The 17071-nt window shown below is 42.8% G+C and overlaps 1 protein-coding gene across 1 annotated transcript; it reads right to left on the bottom strand.

Moving 5' to 3' along the window:
• Positions 1 to 2358: 2358 nt before the first annotated feature.
• Positions 2359 to 16852, bottom strand: myh7ba (myosin, heavy chain 7B, cardiac muscle, beta a). Its single transcript, XM_035662509.1, has 43 exons — positions 16783 to 16852; positions 16341 to 16501; positions 15747 to 15850; positions 15487 to 15630; positions 15158 to 15314; positions 15005 to 15032; positions 14633 to 14729; positions 14043 to 14066; positions 13821 to 13913; positions 13636 to 13699; positions 13444 to 13542; positions 13260 to 13363; positions 13013 to 13151; positions 12807 to 12925; positions 12280 to 12429; positions 11912 to 12082; positions 11647 to 11826; positions 11415 to 11547; positions 11252 to 11328; positions 10818 to 10905; positions 10618 to 10735; positions 10412 to 10535; positions 10133 to 10269; positions 8051 to 8306; positions 7694 to 7936; positions 7352 to 7528; positions 7112 to 7257; positions 6929 to 7019; positions 6460 to 6849; positions 6239 to 6365; positions 6031 to 6149; positions 5724 to 5920; positions 5450 to 5633; positions 5098 to 5263; positions 4846 to 4970; positions 4648 to 4763; positions 4350 to 4542; positions 4031 to 4234; positions 3745 to 3870; positions 3301 to 3471; positions 3087 to 3191; positions 2875 to 2970; positions 2359 to 2734 (listed from the first exon to the last, which is right to left on the bottom strand). The coding sequence occupies exons 2-43, from the start codon at positions 16435 to 16437 to the stop codon at positions 2579 to 2581; spliced, it is 5835 nt and encodes a 1944-aa protein (XP_035518402.1). The 5' UTR covers positions 16438 to 16501; positions 16783 to 16852; the 3' UTR covers positions 2359 to 2578.
• Positions 16853 to 17071: the final 219 nt, after the last annotated feature.

Genomic DNA, 17071 nt, shown 5'->3' with positions numbered 1-17071 from the left:
GGGGGGGGACTGGTGATATTGGAGTTTTTGCAGGGGTCTTCTCAATGAACTGCATTTTCATTTAACCTGTACGTGGGTCTATTTTATTAGGTGGCTATTGTTGATCGGTGCTTTCTGGCTCTACTCGGCACATTTAGGTAGCTCGTGGGCCGGCTGACATGTTTCACAAATCACATGGGGCTCCTCTCACTGAAAACCATCCACTCTATCGTGGCTTCAGAAGCTTCACCCAGGGACTCGTTTCTTTACCAGGTTATTTTTGTTGATTTACTTTTGTCTTTGTTGAAAACAATGGCTTTTAGCTCTGGATAAACTGTAGAATAAAACATTGCACAGATTAAATTGTTTTTATTGTTTATTATATTTTAACACATTTGTTGATTAAAAAACGTCTTCATTTTGTAACATAATTTGTATCCATGTTGTAAGAGATGCTTTGGGAAGAGAATAAACTATGCAGGCGCTAGTGTTAATATACCACTTTCATTGTTCCAGTCCACACAAAATGTATGTGAATTAGCCTTCTGCCCAACATCATCAGCACTGGACTGAAGGTTTACCGCTTTTTCTGGTTTCTGGGATTTCTTAAAATCTTTGACTACAAGCTGAGACTGACAATCTTTCTATGTGATGGCTCGTTTTGCATGGCACCACTTGCTCTTTTAGTTTGGATAAAGATGAAGCGGTGGGCACGGCTATGTCAATGATGTGTCCCTGGCCTGAATGTGCAGCTTTTTTGTGGAAATTGAAGATCCAGAGCCGAACAGATGTTTGGTGTCTCAAATTTAAACAGACCCAACCTGAGATAAGTACAAATGGATGAGCTACCTCATATTTTATCCTGACACCGTACAGATCAAACCACTCCTAATGACTAGTGTACAGTTTTACTCCCAGCATGTCACGAGTCATAATACATGTTCATATGAATGTATAAGGGCATTTCTACAGTTGGCCCCTGTTGCCATGAGTTGCTAGTGCTATGCCGCCTTGGGATGCAAACACAAATGTCCTTTACACTTTGAAAGCCTTTTATTTGCTTTAAAGCTGATTAACCAGAAATGTTTCTTTTTTTTCTAGCTTTCTTTCAGCATGTCTTAAATCTCTTGAGTGTGCACATACTTTGAATTAGTTCATCTTTTGTGCTTTGCAGTGAAGTTAATGCAACAACACTTTACAAGTGCTTCTCTCTTACAAATTCTCAGTGTCTCTGCTGAATGCCCGAGATATCTGCAATGGTTTCTTGATAACATGATGTGATTTGACACAGAGTACATCTGCAGTGGTGTTAGTACTGATCGTGTGTTATCATTGATCCAAATCCCTCCTATCACTCCAGTCATCAACCATGGAGGCCAGTGAGGCTATGGGTATAAAAACATGAATGTTTTGAGCGCTTTTCTGGAGCAACTATAAAAACAATCTCTGAAGCCTGACTTCTGTAGCTTTGTGATCTGAATTTCAGAGAGTGATCCTTCTGTATGATGCGTAAGAGAATTGGTTCTCAACAGTTATGCTGTATGTGGTGTGTCCTAGTAGGCCTTAGATTTCATTCATTAGTTTGTATAGAAAATGGTGAAATGTTATCCCCTTGGCCAAGAACATGCTGCATAGTGCTAAATATAACACTATTTTGTTTTTATTTTAAAACCCTGATATTTTGACTTTATTAACTGGAGATTTATGTAATGTTTGGCATGATGAGGATATTATTAGACACATTTTGCAACCAGTCCTAAATTCACATTCAAGACTCAAACCATGTGGTGCTTTTTTTTTTTTTTCATCAAATATGATTGTTTCACCTCACTAGGGTCGACAGCATCTATAGCGTTTGTTGAAAAGGACGTTTACAAAATGCTGACTGGATTATGTTCATGGTGTAAAATCTAAATCATTCATTTTAGATAACAGCCCTTGTGTTTTCCCCTCATTTGCATTGGCATTGACTAATGCATAAAATCTAACATGGTTGTGTTTAAAAATTCACTTTCTTTCTCTTTTTAACCGTTTGACTATCAATCAGAGAAAAGAGTTTCATTTTCACATTCTACTATAACTACTTCTGTAACCAACTTTCACCCTCATGTTCCTAATGCTGGTATTGAACTTCATTTTCCTTATTTAACAGCTGTTTGTCAAATTAATAATATAATAAATTCTTATCTAGACCTTTGTGGGATTTCTATCTTCATCATTTATTCACACTCAAAAAACAAAACAAGACGGTCATATTTAAAGGTTTAAAAGTCTTTATTTGGATGCGTCCTCACAGTCGAGCACAGCTGTTGCAGCTGGCTGGCTGTGATATGTTTGGCTGCAGCGTTTAGCCTCAACACATCACTCAGCAAGCTGAAATACACAAGACAGGGATGTTTATTAGCAACCACATACACAGTGTCATAGAGTTACTCATGACCACACTAGAGATCACACGAGAGAGCTATGTGAGGTCATCTTCAACAGAGGATTGCATCCAGTCTCTTCTAAGATTAGTTGTTATTAAGCCTGCTGGCTAATTTTAATAAATACTTCCAAAGGTCATACAATTTGGCAGCATACTGTAATATGAAATGTGTTATGTATTTAGTCTACCAACCTTGCTACCTTGGTCCCGGGTGCGAACCCGGAGCTTGTTGACCTGTGTTTCAGCTGTGTCGGCCCTCTCCTCTGCATCATCAAGTTCATGCTGGAGCTTCCTGTACTTAGACAGGTTGACATTTGCCTGCTCCTCCTGCGGAGAGGAGGAAGCCAAGGAAATCATTTAAGTGTACAGTGAACTGACTTTATGAACCACTCCAGCCCTCTAGCTCAGCTATGGTTATTGTTGTGGTTAACTATACAATAACACTGCACTTCTGCTGGTGGACTCACCGCTTCCTCAGTTTGTCTCTTGTAACTTTTCACCTTGAGCTGCAGCTTGTCGATGAGGTCCTGCAGCCGGACCAGGTTTTTCTTGTCTTCCTCAGCCTGCACAAACAGCACAGGGAACTCTTTCCTTACTTTCAATTTGTAAAATGAAAAAGACATGCATTCATACTGTAGAACCATTGCATGCTCTATGTGCAGACAGACGGATAGTTTACCTGATAGGAGAGCTCTTTGATTCTCCTCTCATACTTGCGTACTCCCTTCTGATACTCTAGACTCTTCTTTTGCTCTGATTCCAGTTCATTCTCCAGTTCTTTGACCTAACAACAAAATCAGAAAAATGACCAGCCCACTCAACACGAATTGCAAACAAAACTCATTGATTATCAGGTGGGACAGCAGCTACATTTAATTTGTCTCATCTCTCACCCTGGCCTCCAGTTTCTGGACCTGCTTCTTGCCGCCCTTGAGGGCAATCTGCTCAGCCTCGTCCAGACGCATCTGCAGATCCTTTATGGTCTGCTCCATGTTCTTCTTCATCCTCTCCAGATGGGCGCTGGTGTCCTGCTCTTTCTTCAGCTCCTCTGCCATCATGGCTGCCTGCAAATTCAGAGGCTCAGTGTTAAATTGACATTAAGTAATCTCTAACTGGACTGGAACCAACCAGCAGCAACATCAACAGGCCTCTGGCACAGTTTACAGTGGATGTTAGGTAAGCTGGTTAATGACATCTATTTACAGAATATTACAAACACAGTGACTGCTGGACAGTCAACCAGATCACTATTGAATCCCCTGTAGACGCATAATTTAATTAATTAGTGTAAATATCTTATATCATGCACTTTATATTTAGTTTTGTTAAGATCTTACATCAGTGATGGCCTTTTTGGCCTTCTCTTCTGCATTGCGGCACTCCTGCACAGCATCGTCCACCTCATTTGACAGCATGAACAGATCACTCTCCAGCTTCTTCTTCTGGTTGATCAGTGCAGTGTTCTGGAGCAATAAAAAGTCAATGTCAAGAATCCTCTCACGATTAAAATTTATCTGAAAATGACATACTTTCTTAATGCACATCTACTGAGATGATCATTTATTTAATGTTATTTATTTACCATAAATGCACTGCAGTGTGGATTTAAATGCATCTTCCTACCTGAGAATGCAACAGGTTGACTCTCTCGGTTGCCTCGAGCAGCTCATGTTCAGCTAGCTTGCGTGCACGGTCATTTTGCTCCAGCAGCGCCCTGAGCTCCTCCACCTCGGCAGCCAGCAGGTTGTTGCGGCGCTCTGTTACCGCCACTTGCTCCTTCAGCTCCTCGTTCTGGTGAATAGTCTCATCAAGCTCCAACTGAATGTCCTGGAGTCACAGATCATGTATAAGTGAAAGATTTATTGACAATGGAATTTGTTCCATGCACTAAGGAATCTGAGGCATCAGGTAAGGTCATCAACTGGCTGCAAGATAGACACACCTTTATCTGAACCTGCAAGTTTCTCAGGAGTTTCTGGGACTCTGAGGCTTGCCTGTTGGCATGGTTAAGCTGCACCTCCATCTCATTTAGGTCACCCTCCATCTTCTTCTTTAGACGCACTGCCTCATTGCGAGACTTGGCCTCAGCGTCCAAGGTGGCCTGCATGGACTCCAGTGATCTCTGGTGTTTACGGCTGGAAGTGAAATTATGAGTAAGCTGTTTATATGGAGTGGTTGATGGGATATAATCGGAGATCTGCTAAAAAATTAGGACAAAAAGAATAATAAATGAATCTCACCGGAGGTTGTCAATTTCCTCATCCTTCTCTGCCAGCTTCCTGTCTACTTCACCCTTAATCTGGTTGAGCTCCAGCTGGATGCGGAGAGTTTTGCTTTCTTCATGCTCCAGAGTGCCCTGAGACAGACAGAAACTTCATTCTTGAAGACATTCAAGAGCACAAGAAGGAGGAAGTGAGAGACCAGATCGAACTGCTTACTTCAGCTTCCTCCAGGGCAGCTTGTATTTCGCTTTTCTCCATGTCCAGACCCTTCTTCATTTTCTCCAGCTCATGGATGGTTTTTGCTCCCTGGCTGATTTGATCCAACAGGTCAGCGATCTCCTCTGGGGAAGCAGCAGAAATATTGTTCATATTTTCAATGTAAAAGTCAAATTAGAACTAAAGCTCTGTTTTAGTTCAACCCTCTCACTGAGTATTCACGATGTGAGCTACAATAACACTGACAGATACCTTGGAGGTTCTTGTTTTCACGCTTCATGGTCTCCAGCTGATCCAGAGCCTCCTCGTAGGAGTTCTTCAGTTTGAAGAGCTCGGTGCTCAGGCCACGAGACTCTTTTTGAGAGGTCTCCAGCTCTGACTGGCACTCTTCATACTTCTGTCGCCACTCAGCCAGCACCTGGGGGAAACAATTGTTTTGCAGTGGAGCAAAAGTCATGAATTGGCTTTTTAGTACATGCGGAGGGCCCTTTTGGGTGTACTAGAACCCAATTCTACCAAATCATCAGGTAACAAGACAGATGCTCAAATGAGCTGTTAATTATCTAATAATATTAATCCCATAACCGTTGACATCAGCTAATACCTTGTCAAAGTTGCGTTGTTTCTTGTCCAGGGCCGAAGCTGCAGCATTGGCGCGTTCCAGGTCAATGACCAGGTCCTCGATTTCTGTCTGGAGCCGATGTTTAGTTTTCTCCAGGGAGGAACACTTGGCATTGGAAGCCTCCATGGTCTCTTCAGCCTCCTGCAGGCGTGTCACCAGCTTCTTCCTAATAAGAAGCAGACAATTTGACGCTCATGCATTCAAACGATAACTGTGTACCCTCTGATTTTGTAAGTTAAAAATACATCTCACTCACTTGGCTTCTTCCAGCTCCTCTGTCCTTTGGATGGCATCAGTTTCGTACTTTGTTCTCCACTGAGCCACCTCAGAGTTGGCCTTGGACAGAGCTCTCTGCAGCTCAGCCTTGGCCTCCTGCTCCTCTTCGTACTGCTCTCTCAGAAGATCACAGTCATGTCGAGATGACTGCAGTGCATGGGCCAGGGCGTTCTTAGCCTTAAGAGACCAATCATGATGGTGGAGAGCAATTAGTCCAACTGGACGAACTCGAAGTAGCTACCACCTTTGTACATAATGAATTGACCAAGCAGTGAAAAGGCGCTGACCTTATTCTCCTCCTCCAACTGTTTCTTGATCTCCTCCACATTCTGGCTGAAGGAATTTTTGGCACGCTGGAGCTGGGAGACCATGGCCTCCCGCTCTTCAAGCTTCCTGCTCAGCTCACCTACATGGGGAGGAGGGAAAGGTTTCTGTGTTACTAACTGCCCTGTGCAATCTGTTTGTGAGACTTAAGATAAAATAAAAGTTCCTTACCACTCTCAGCCTGAGCACGGGCCCTTTGGGTGTTGGTTTCATTGAGCTGCCTCTGGAGCTCATCAACCTTGGCTTTGGCCTCGTTCATTTGGTCCTCATACAGGCGACACATCTTCTCTGAAGTGGCCTGCAGACAAGAGATGGACATTTCAGTTTTTTGAGGGATTGATCTACTACTACTTTAAATCTTTCAGTGTGTTTATCATCTTTTTTCCAGCTACCTTGCCCTTGGAGAGTTGTTCCACAGTAGAGGCCAGATCGTCAGCCTCCATCTTGGCCTCACTCCTCTCCTTCTCCAACTTCTGCTTGACTCGCTGCAGGCTGTCAATCTGCTCACTCAGCTCTGCAACGCTGTCAGCCTGCTTCTTCCGCAAGGTTGCCGTTGTGGCCTCGTGGTGCAGCATGGCTTCCTCCAAGTCACGACGCACCTTCTGGAACTCAGCTTCACGCTTCTTGTTCATCTCAATCTGAGCGGCAGTGGCTCCACCAGCCTCCTCCAGGCGCTCGCTCAGCTCTTCCAGCTCTCGAGCCACATCGGCACGCTGCTTCTCCACTTTGGCCCTGCAAGCCCGGTCGGCCTCCAGCTCCTCCTCCAGCTCTTCTGTACGAGCCTGAAGGAAAGCAATGGTTATTTTTTTATACTTTTTTTAAAGTGCTGATTCTGCTCTATTAAAGGTTAAAAGTTTCCACCTGTAGTTCCTTGATCTTCTTCTGAAGCTGATTGACCAAGGCTTGCTCATCTTCAATCCGTGTGCTAATCTCATTCATTTCAAAGTCTTTCCTAGTAAAACAAAATACATGCCAATCATCGTTAATCATTACTTCTTAATAGCAATAACATATTTTTTTCTGTTAATGTATAAAAACTCTCACTTTTTCAGCTTCTCTTCAAGTTGCTGCTTGTCGTTCTCCAAGTCCATAACAGACTCCAAGGAGAGTTTCAGATCTCCCTCCAGCTTACGTTTGACCCGTTCCAGGTCCATACGCAGCTTTTTCTCTTGTTCCAGAGAGCCCTCAAGCTGATTCACAGGAGGAAGGATGAAGGTTTTACATATTATGCATTATACAGTAGTATCTTTTTTTCTCAGCTTTTTTAGCTGATAAAAGACTCACATCATCTACTTGTTGCTCGAGCTTTGCCTTGGCTTTGGTCAGAGAATTGACTTTGTCTTCCTCAGCCTGCAGGTCATCAAGAGTCTGCTGATGAGCCTCCTGAAGGGCTTTCTTTTCCTTGGTCAGCTTCAGTATGGTTTCATCCAGAGCTGCCATTTCCTCAACCAGGTTCTTCACCTGCAGGCCAGAGGAAGAAAATATTTTTGACATGTTTGAAAACTTTTGATTTATTTTAATTTTTCTCCCTACATATATGATCCACTGAATTTGCTCTGGCTCTTTCTGTGGCCTTTTAGCGCCCTCTGGAGGAAACTCATGGCTCTCCTGTTCCACTTTCCTTACCTTGTTCTCAGTGGCATGTTTCTCCTTTTCCACTTTAGCCAGAGTGATCTCCAGATCATCAATGTCTTTCTTCAGCTCAGTACACTCGTCCTCCAGCTTGCGCTTCTTGGCGAGCACATTAGAGTTCATCTCCTCCTCATCCTCCAGCCTCTCCATGATTTCTTTCACTTTGGCCTCGAGCTGGATCTTAGTTTTGATGAGCAGGTCACAGCGGTCCTCTGCATCTGCCAGATTGTCTTGCTCCTATGGGAGACAGGAGAGACAGAGTATGCATTCAGTGCATTCCCACACTGCTACAGTATTTGTCTTTCCGAAAGCCGAATGGGTGTATATGAATGAATAAACAGTGCCACTTACTGCCTGCAATTGTAGAGAGAGGTCATTCTTCTCTTGGATCAGGCTGACCTGCCTCTCCTCCAGCTCTTTGCGCTTGGCCTCAGATTTCTCCAGAGCCTCCTTCAGCTTGGCCAGCTCCTCCTTCAGAGAGGCCAGCTCTTTCTCGGTGGCAGCACTCCTCAGTAGAGGCTTGATTTTGAAGAAGAGCTTCATCCAAGGCCAGTGCTTGACAGCATTGAAGGCCCGGATGTTCCACTGGATGATCATCAGAGCCTCCCTGAAAATAAGATGATATGAACGGAGTGATTGGAAGAGTGAAACATTTTCTACCACTAAAATCTTTCTTGTGGTTGAAAAAAAATCTAAAATGGCACAGAGATCAGTGATTCCCAATCAGATATACTTGTACTCGAGGATGTATTTCTGCAAGAGTTATGTGAAAAGAATGTAGAGTATGTATCTCAACTAATAATAATAAAAAAAAGATTATTCTTAAGAATAAGAATATACTATATATCCACATATTGTGCAGCTGAAAACACCCACACACTGCAGTTTTGGGAGTAAGTGCATAAAAAGAGAACTAAACAGTTAGCTAAAAGCAAGGTAAAAAAATATTAAAAATAAAAAATGTTTGCTAAATGGTTAAAATATTAAGGTAAAAGTAGTTACTAATTGATAAACAGTTTAAATATCTAAAAGTAAAGAATTAAACAAAGGTTGAATTAGTTGGCTAAAGTAATTGATAAACAATAAAGTTAAATAGTTAAGCTAAATAGTTGAAACAGTTTCTATCAGTAGTGGTACAAACACAAACTTGACCAAAGCCACCTCAACAGTTCAACTGTATAAAAAATCTATAGTTAAATTAACTTTCAGTTTAAATACAAATGAACACATTTGGACCATGGCACTGATAAAGGAGTAACTGAGCTCATCTGACAGGGCTGTACATCAGACACAAAAGGTTGGGAACAACAGATACAGACCACAAGGTGCTTTAACAACTGTCAGAGCGAAGTTCAGCTCAAGTAAAGAGAAGAAGGTCAAAAAGATTTATCCCGGAGTTCCCCGTGTATTTATTTAGTTACTTCTCCTTGGTGCTTAATTTTTGGCACTAATCCTGCAACTGCCCTTGTATCTAATCATACACCGAGGGATGCAACATGAAATCATACACCTAATGCTGCTTTTGATGTTTCATGACTGTGACCAAACAGGGTTACCAGATTGATTTAGTCTCAGTAGAATGGCGTCTCACAGCCCTAAATATGGACCCAGAGCAGACTGGTCAAGGACTTCCTGTCACTGTGTAGAGGGTGAGTTTGAGTGAGCGTGCACACACCGGGGTGGGAGGTGACTGAATGAGGGTGGGGGAGCTGATTGCATTTTTGACATGACTCCATGGCGGGTGCCTCTCAAAGGTGAGCGTCTGTGTTTATTTAGAAACCAAAGCCCTCTGTCCAATGGCCGACTTAAATCCTCTGTCCCCCCCCCCACACACACACACACACATATCCCACCAATGCACTCACTTAGAAGTACAGGCGCCGTGGACAAAAGGGGCCAGGGGCCATGGGGCATGGAGGGGGCCGGGGTTGTATTTTTAGGGAGGGCCCGAGCAGCTGCCACTTGACACATGTCGCCACCTGGCTCTGAGGACACCGTCAGCATTGTTTAATTTAGAGAGAGAGTGGATGGAGAGAATGGCCGCAGACCTGCGAGATGGGTGTGTGTGTGTGAGGAAGGGATGGAGCCCTTATTAACAGTAGGGCCACACACGCCTGGTAACCATACAAGGGCAAGCACACGCCTCACACGCGCCGATAACACTGCCCTTGCATGCCACACATGCTAGAGCGAGGGAGTGAACACTAAGGTATAGTGTATCACAAGCTGAAAGGCTCGCGGCTGATCGTGTTGCTATTGAACCTGTTCAGAGGAGCAACTGTTGGGGGAGGTCTTTTTTTTTGTACTCATGTCTTCACCTTCCTGTGAGGTATCAAGCTCAAAGGCTTTCCTGTGCCTAAGAATACATTTTAAATTCATTCAAATTTATTAAAAAAAGTGATTCAGAAGGGAAAGTCACTTTGGTCTTTTTACCTCCTTTCCATCATCTTCTGCAGCTCCATCCTCATGATTTTGCCACGAGCGGCTGCCTGCAGCAACGTCAGGACTTTGGCTAAACGCTCGTCCCTCAGCTCCTCAAGGTGACCCAGGAGGCCTGCCTTAAAGAACACCTACATGACAAAAGAAAGATTATTTTTTATTTATTATAATTAAAAAAATTGTTTTTAAATAATTCTTAATAACCATATGGGGCGTGCTGGTTGCTTATTTAGCCATTTAGAGCCCTGCATTACACAGGCTGCTACCTCCTACCTTTGTGTGTCCAAATCTATACTGGTTGTGGTCGATATCCAGGGAGGCCAGCAGCTTCTCTGCAGCTTTCCTGCTGTCCACAAACTTATCATCTGGGATGGCATGAGGGTTCAGGATGCGGTAGCTGAGTAAACGAATAAAAGAGTCTTTCAGGACTATCGCTATGATTCAAATCTTTATAAGAGTGATCTGAACGTGATCTGTACCGCTGTTTGAATTCAGCGTAGAGGATGCGGTTGGGGAAGCCCTTTCTGCAGATCCTGATGCCCTCCAGCACACCGTTGCAGCGCAGCTGGTGCAATACCATGAATGGATCCATGATCCCTGCACAGAACATATTTTAAAGATGAGCCTAGTCCCATTTGTTTAGCTCCTGATGATATGTAATGAGTGTGCTGTGTGTTACCTGGAGTCTTGGTCTCATTAGGGATGATGCAGCGAACGAAGTGAGGCTGGGTGCTGCGGAGGTTGGTCATCAGCTTATTCAGATTTTCCTGAAGGATGGGAGAAACACGGCAAATCAAGTTAAATGAAAATGATTCTGCTGTAAAACACTAGTCAGTGCAGAAAATACCAACATGCTCTTCATGTAAAACATTTTATTATTCTGCAGGACTTTGTGTTCCTCACACGTGAAATCCTTGATGTAAAGGAGAGAGGAGCCAGCACAGACTTAAAGTGATGTTCATGTGATCATTGCCCTAAACATCACTGCAAGTCTTAACTACCTCCATCCCCGCTGTCCAGTGATGCCCACAATTCTTCACAGCACACAAAACATTGAAAGTTGATCTCTGTCTACATTCACCTGCATCAGTAATGTGGTGGTGTCACTCTCACCTTGTGAAGCTGAGACACAGTCTGGAAAGAGGCTGCCTTCTTCCTCTTTTCCTTGAACCCAGTCTTGGGGTCGGATACTGCAAGGGAATCAGAGTGATTAATCTAACAACCTTAAGGTGTCCCCTATATACTTTTTTCTCTGTCAGAATCCTGCTTATTGTACCTGCGTCTGAGCCGACATAATTCTCATACAGAGAAGCTAGCAGCTTGTTGGAGGACTTCTGGAAACACGCCACCACCGTCTCATTCAGTGGGTCTTTATTTTTATCCAGCCAGCCAATAATGTTATATGGAACCTGTAAAAAAACAGCAGGGACATTCAAATGATTGAGTTCTGTATGTAAGAATTAATGTTGTAAGACTGTCTCTTGGGGCTTTAGTGACAACACGCTTACCACTCCGGCGTAATGCACCAGCTCAAAATGGGCCTCGTACTTGCGCTTCTTGTCTGGTCTCGGCTTTTGGAAGTTGGGTGACTTGCCGATATGATTATCATACATCTTGGCTTTAAAGCTGTTGTCTGTGGCCTTTGGGAACATGCACTCCTCTTCAAGAATGGACATTATTCCCATGGGCTGCAGGAAGAGAGCGTGCTAATTAGTCAAATATGCCTCATTTGTAATTAAACTTTATCCATTATGGATAAAAGGCCTTGTTCACCTTTTCAATGAGGTCAATGCAAGCTTGAAGGTCCAGCCCGAAGTCGATGAAGGTCCATTCGATGCCCTCCCGCTTGTACTCCTCCTGCTCGAGGATGAACATGTGGTGATTGAAAAACTGTTGCAGTTTCTCATTTGTGAAGTTGATGCACAGCTGCTCAAAGCTGTTTAGCTGCAATGAAAGAGAAACAGGTGTTCAGAGGACGCATTAGAAGTGAACAGCATAAAAAACATGAGAACATCTGTCACCCTGTGGTACAGCTAATAGGAAAGGATGAGGCACAAACATGACCATAGACAGATAAAAGCATTATGATGGAATTATTTTTTTTTTTTTATAAATATCACTTGCAGTATGCAGAAGCTTACTTCAAAGATCTCAAACCCAGCGATGTCCAGGACTCCTATGAAGTATTGGCGAGGCAGGGAAGTGTACAGGGTGCGGTTGATCCGTCCCACGAGCCATTTGAACATGCGGTCATATGTGGCTTTGGCCAGAGCACCAACGGCGTAGTTAACCTGCCGCACCCATGCACAAATACACATACATCCACACACACAGGAGGAATACAGCTGTATTTCACATGAATAGCCTCTGTTGCCTAGATACCAGATTCTAGTGTGTGTAGAGTGGCGAGTACATTGATCGACTGAGAATAAGAAGCCATCCTTCATCAGCATAGTAGTCGTCTAGTAGAATGAAGTGAAGCATACACTGAATCTTTTCTATCTTGTAAAGTATGTTTCATACTGCAGTTCTGTGTTTATGTATCTGACATATTGACAGATTTGCTGTTCGATTGTACCTCATTTCCCCTGATATTATACAATATGACCTCATTCGTTGTCTTTCATATTATCAAAATAATGAGACAGCAGACATTGTATCTCCTCACCTGTTCGACATTCTGTCCCTTCACCACATACTCATTCCCCACCTTCACCCTTGGGTGGAGGAGGCCCTTGATGAGGTCAGCTGAACTGACTCCCATCAGGTATGAGGCCTTGTCTGCACCTGCAGACCGAAACAGGACAAAAATCACAAACTTGATTTTAAATCAAACGTATGTTTTTTACCAAATGTCTTGTTACTGCCTCTCACTTTCAGTGCCGTCAGCCTCCGCCTGCTCTTCGCGCTGCTTTTGCTTGAATTTCATGTTGCCGAAGTGCATGATGGCTCCAACTATTTTATAGCAGCCGTACTTCTCATCGGGCAGGAAGCCGAGGATGTCCATTGCATGCTGCAAAGAAGCCGGGAAGAGTCATCTCACAGCTTCACTAATCTGCTTGATGCGCTGTGTTAAATTCATTAAAATTTCTCTCCATGTAGAGAAAATAAAAGCTCTTACATCAGTGGCCATCAGCTCCTGTCCGTCATCCATGTTCTCCACTGTGGTCACGCCCTGGGAGCAGAAGTGGTAGTCATACGGGTTGGAGGACACCAGCAGCATGTCTGGAACAAAGAGTTTATACGATCGCGTCAGACCTGCGTTGGTATTTAATAAAATATCAAAATCAGCCAGAGAGACTAACCTAACAGTTCTGGTTTCTTCTGCGACATGATCTGATAGTAGATGTGGTAGCTCCTCTCACCGGGCTGCTGAAATATCACTCTGGATTTTTCCAGAAGATCTGAATGACAGAAGGTATAGTAACATGTTCCTGTTAGGCATGAAACAAGGAGAGAAAAAACACGATGAATACAATGTTTGACCATTAACTCACATATATCAATATCAGCCGAGGCTAGTTTGCCAGTAGGTCCAAAGTGGATCCTGATGAACTTGCCCTGTAGAAAAATGTACAAAATATCTATGAATATGAAATTGACCAAAAGATTGCAGAAATATCAACCCCATATGAATGTGTAATAAACAGTATAATATCTACAGGGATTTTCGAATACTCACAAAACGGGATGAGTTGTCATTCCTTAGCGTTTTGGCATTACCAAACGCCTCCATGGCAGGGTTCGCCTCAATGATCTGATCTTCCAGAGTCCCCTGGAAGGGAAAAGTAAAATGTGAACATGCCTAGTCAAACTATTTTTAGAATTTGAAGTTTTAGTAATTACTTGTTTTGAGTCCTTGTTAAAGATAATGTAGCTGCATTAGTCTGCTGCTTAAACTTACCCCTGTTTTAGTGGCAGGACCTTGCTGCAAAAGAATAAGGTGAGAAGCCTGTGAGTGTTGTATTTTATAAAGCACAATTGAATAATGCTCTCACAATCAAAGGGGAACATCATAACCAGCTGGAAAGTTAGATACTGGTTGTTAAAGCTGTGATAAAAACCAATGGCCACCTTGTTTTATATGATGAAGTGTGGTGAACGCAGGGGAGAAAAAGGAAGGAAAAATGAGCATAAAACAAGACAGAAAAATCAAAAGCAAAACTCAAAGCAAAGGGAAAGATAATGGAAAATTTGGAGCAAAAAAAAGAAATAAAAGATATGGAAAGGAGAAAAGAAAAATTGTTTAAAAATCATGAAGAAAGCAGAGTAAAGTGGCTGGAAAGGGCTACACAACACATGAGGGGGAAGACTCAGACATGAATGTAATCAGTTCTGACAGTCACCATTTTGACAGTGGGGAAAATGTAAGGACACGGTTTAAAGGGGATACACTGAAGGATTCCTGGGACCAAAAAAAAATGAAGAAAATGAAAAATAAAATACGGAAAAAAAGCTGGGAAACAAAAATACGGGTTGCCACATCAGCCTTACTCCTTTTTTGGCAGGTGTGTCCCCAAGAGCTGCCACAATGGCAAAATACTGAATGACACGTTTCGTGTTGACAGTTTTGCCAGCACCGGATTCTCCGCTATAGGAGTGTGAAAAAATAGCAAAGTGTACATACAACAGGTAAAAACTGGTCACAAAACTGGTAAAGATAGTGTAAATCAAAATCATTACGCTGCATGAAACAGAAAGAAAAAGAAAAAAGTGAGGAAACAGACTTTAGTAAAAACCAAAAACTTTGGAGGAAAAATATAAAATCTTTAAAGTGGCTGTGTGTGGATGATCTATATTTTATATATAATCTCTCTGCTTTTTCTCTGATTTGTGACTTGAAACAAATAAAAATATATAACTTACGTGATGAGCATGGACTGGTTCTCACGATCTGATGAAGACAAAGTAACACAAGAGCAAATGATGAGTATATGTGTTTGTATTTGGTGTATCAGTGCATTGGTGCTTTTGTGTATTGTATGCCATTACAATACTTTAGTGCATTGGAACACTCACTGCGCAGCATGTCATTATATGCATTGTCTGCGATGGAGTAGATGTGTGGCGGCGACTCAGAGCGGCGTTTGCCTTTGTAGGCAGCGACCACAGGAGCCGTGTAGACTGGCAGCCACTTGTATGGATTAACCGTCACACAGAAGAGCCCGGAGTAAGTCTGAGGAAACAGGATATGACACAGTGTGATACATCACCTGAGGCCAAAATGAGCAGTTCTGCTACTCAAAGGCTGACATTGCTCAATCTTGTAATGTAATCTGGATAATAATCATGCCTCTGATGGGAACATGGAAACATATGACAGGGGAAGTCTTTAATGGAGTACTCACATAGATCATCCAGGCAGAGTAGCGTCTGCGCAGGTTGTACAGCACAGAGGCCTCGTTGAGGTGTGTCAGCATGGCCATGTCTTCAATCATGTCATACTTAGGAGGATTCATCTGCTGGATGTCATCGTCCTTCACTGTCAGAGTCTAAAGCGATGGACACAGGCAGACATGAGGAGGGGAACTTTGGATTGCACTGTGCATACAGGGTAAAATTGTTTGGGTTTTCATTCATTACAGCATATAGAGGGATGATCACTTACCTTCCCATCTTTGGTTTCAACAATGACTTTGTCACCTCTGAGCTCCTTGATCTCAATCTCAATGTACGCCTCTTTCTCATCAGGGATCCAGGCTCGCTTCTTACCTAACAGTACAGCAGAGTGTGTTCATTGAGTGGGAGGATGGTGGCAAACAGCAAGACTCTTCATAACACAAATGTTGGCAATTTTTAAAGACTGATAACGAAATACACCCAATTTTCACTAAATATGGCAGAATTACTAATCTCAACAAGTCTGTTATTGCAGAGTTATTCAAAAACTTTACTGAGCAGCTTTCCAAAAACAAGATTGCAATAATAATAATAATAATAATAATAGTGATAAATTGTAACATTCTACTTTCAAAGTATGTAATATCAAAGAAAAGTAATATTATTCATATTTTGTCATGTTTTCAAGAATTGTTTATGTGAAAATCAGCAACAAATAAAACTGCAATGACAGAATCTCACACAATCAGCTCAATTTTTGGACTTGCAAAAAACAAAACGGAATTAATTTCAGATATCAATACATTAAATGTGAATTGCCCTATAAGGTTCCGTGTCTTTGAACTCTCCTTATTAGGCCTACCGTCAAAAGCGACGGTGTGCGCCGCCAGCAGCTCCAGCTCAGATTTGCGTAAAAACGGTGCAGCCTCCCCGAACTCCTTCGTGTCATAGCGCGACATGGTGGCAACTCCTCCCGGCCCCCAAAACCGGACGCACCAGTGACACAGACGAGGTGAGGAATTCCTTTGGTAAGAAAACAAAGCTTTGCGTTAGTAGTTCTTTAAAGTTAAAGCTGTTTTGTCACTTCAGCTTCCCATTATAGGTGGCAACGAAAACACTGCTTGTGCGTAAAGAGCGCAAATCCACTATCATCAAATGAGAGCAATAAAGAAACACATAGCGCGACAACTGACACGTGCCAGTGAAGGTAGAGTATACTATACTTCTGAAATAGAAATTATCACTCTACAAGACGCTTTAAACGGCAGCGAATCCGCGCGTAAAATGCGTAATAAACGACCTACCAAACAAAGGCAAAAAGTTGTCCAGTGACCTCAGGACGACCACAACGAAATAACAGCTTGGTGAGATGTGCCCTCCTTTATACTGTGTTTCTCAAGGTCACGGTCAGTGGACATTTGTCCCTCATTAGCATATGCCACCTCCTCCGACGCCTATTGGTGCTGAGCGCCTGTCTCAATTGACACAAAAGGAAAGCTACGTTTTTGTCATTGCGCTAAACCCCAGCCGGCTATTTTTGTATCCCAGTTATTTTATGCACTGTACACACTGCGAGGGAGTGGGACAGAGTTG

Source organism: Morone saxatilis, unplaced genomic scaffold (assembly GCF_004916995.1).
Source record: "Morone saxatilis isolate NCDOM2014 unplaced genomic scaffold, NCSU_SB_2.0 Contig18, whole genome shotgun sequence".
NCBI classification, from domain to species: domain Eukaryota; kingdom Metazoa; phylum Chordata; class Actinopteri; family Moronidae; genus Morone; species Morone saxatilis.
The sequence above is the reverse complement of the archived record's forward strand: the minus strand, read 5'-3'. Positions and strand labels throughout refer to the sequence as shown.

Excerpts from the sequence above, each read along its gene's own strand:
- myh7ba (XM_035662509.1), bottom strand. The coding sequence starts at position 16,437 with ATGTCGCGCTATGACACGAAGGAGTTCGGGGAGGCTGCACCGTTTTTA. Across the intron at positions 15,315-15,486 it reads ACTCTGCCTGGATGATCTAT|ACTTACTCCGGGCTCTTCTG; the intron begins GTGAGTACTCCA and ends CTGTTTCCTCAG. Across the intron at positions 14,067-14,632 it reads ACACACCTGCCAAAAAAGGA|CAAGGTCCTGCCACTAAAAC; the intron begins GTAAGGCTGATG and ends ATTCTTTTGCAG.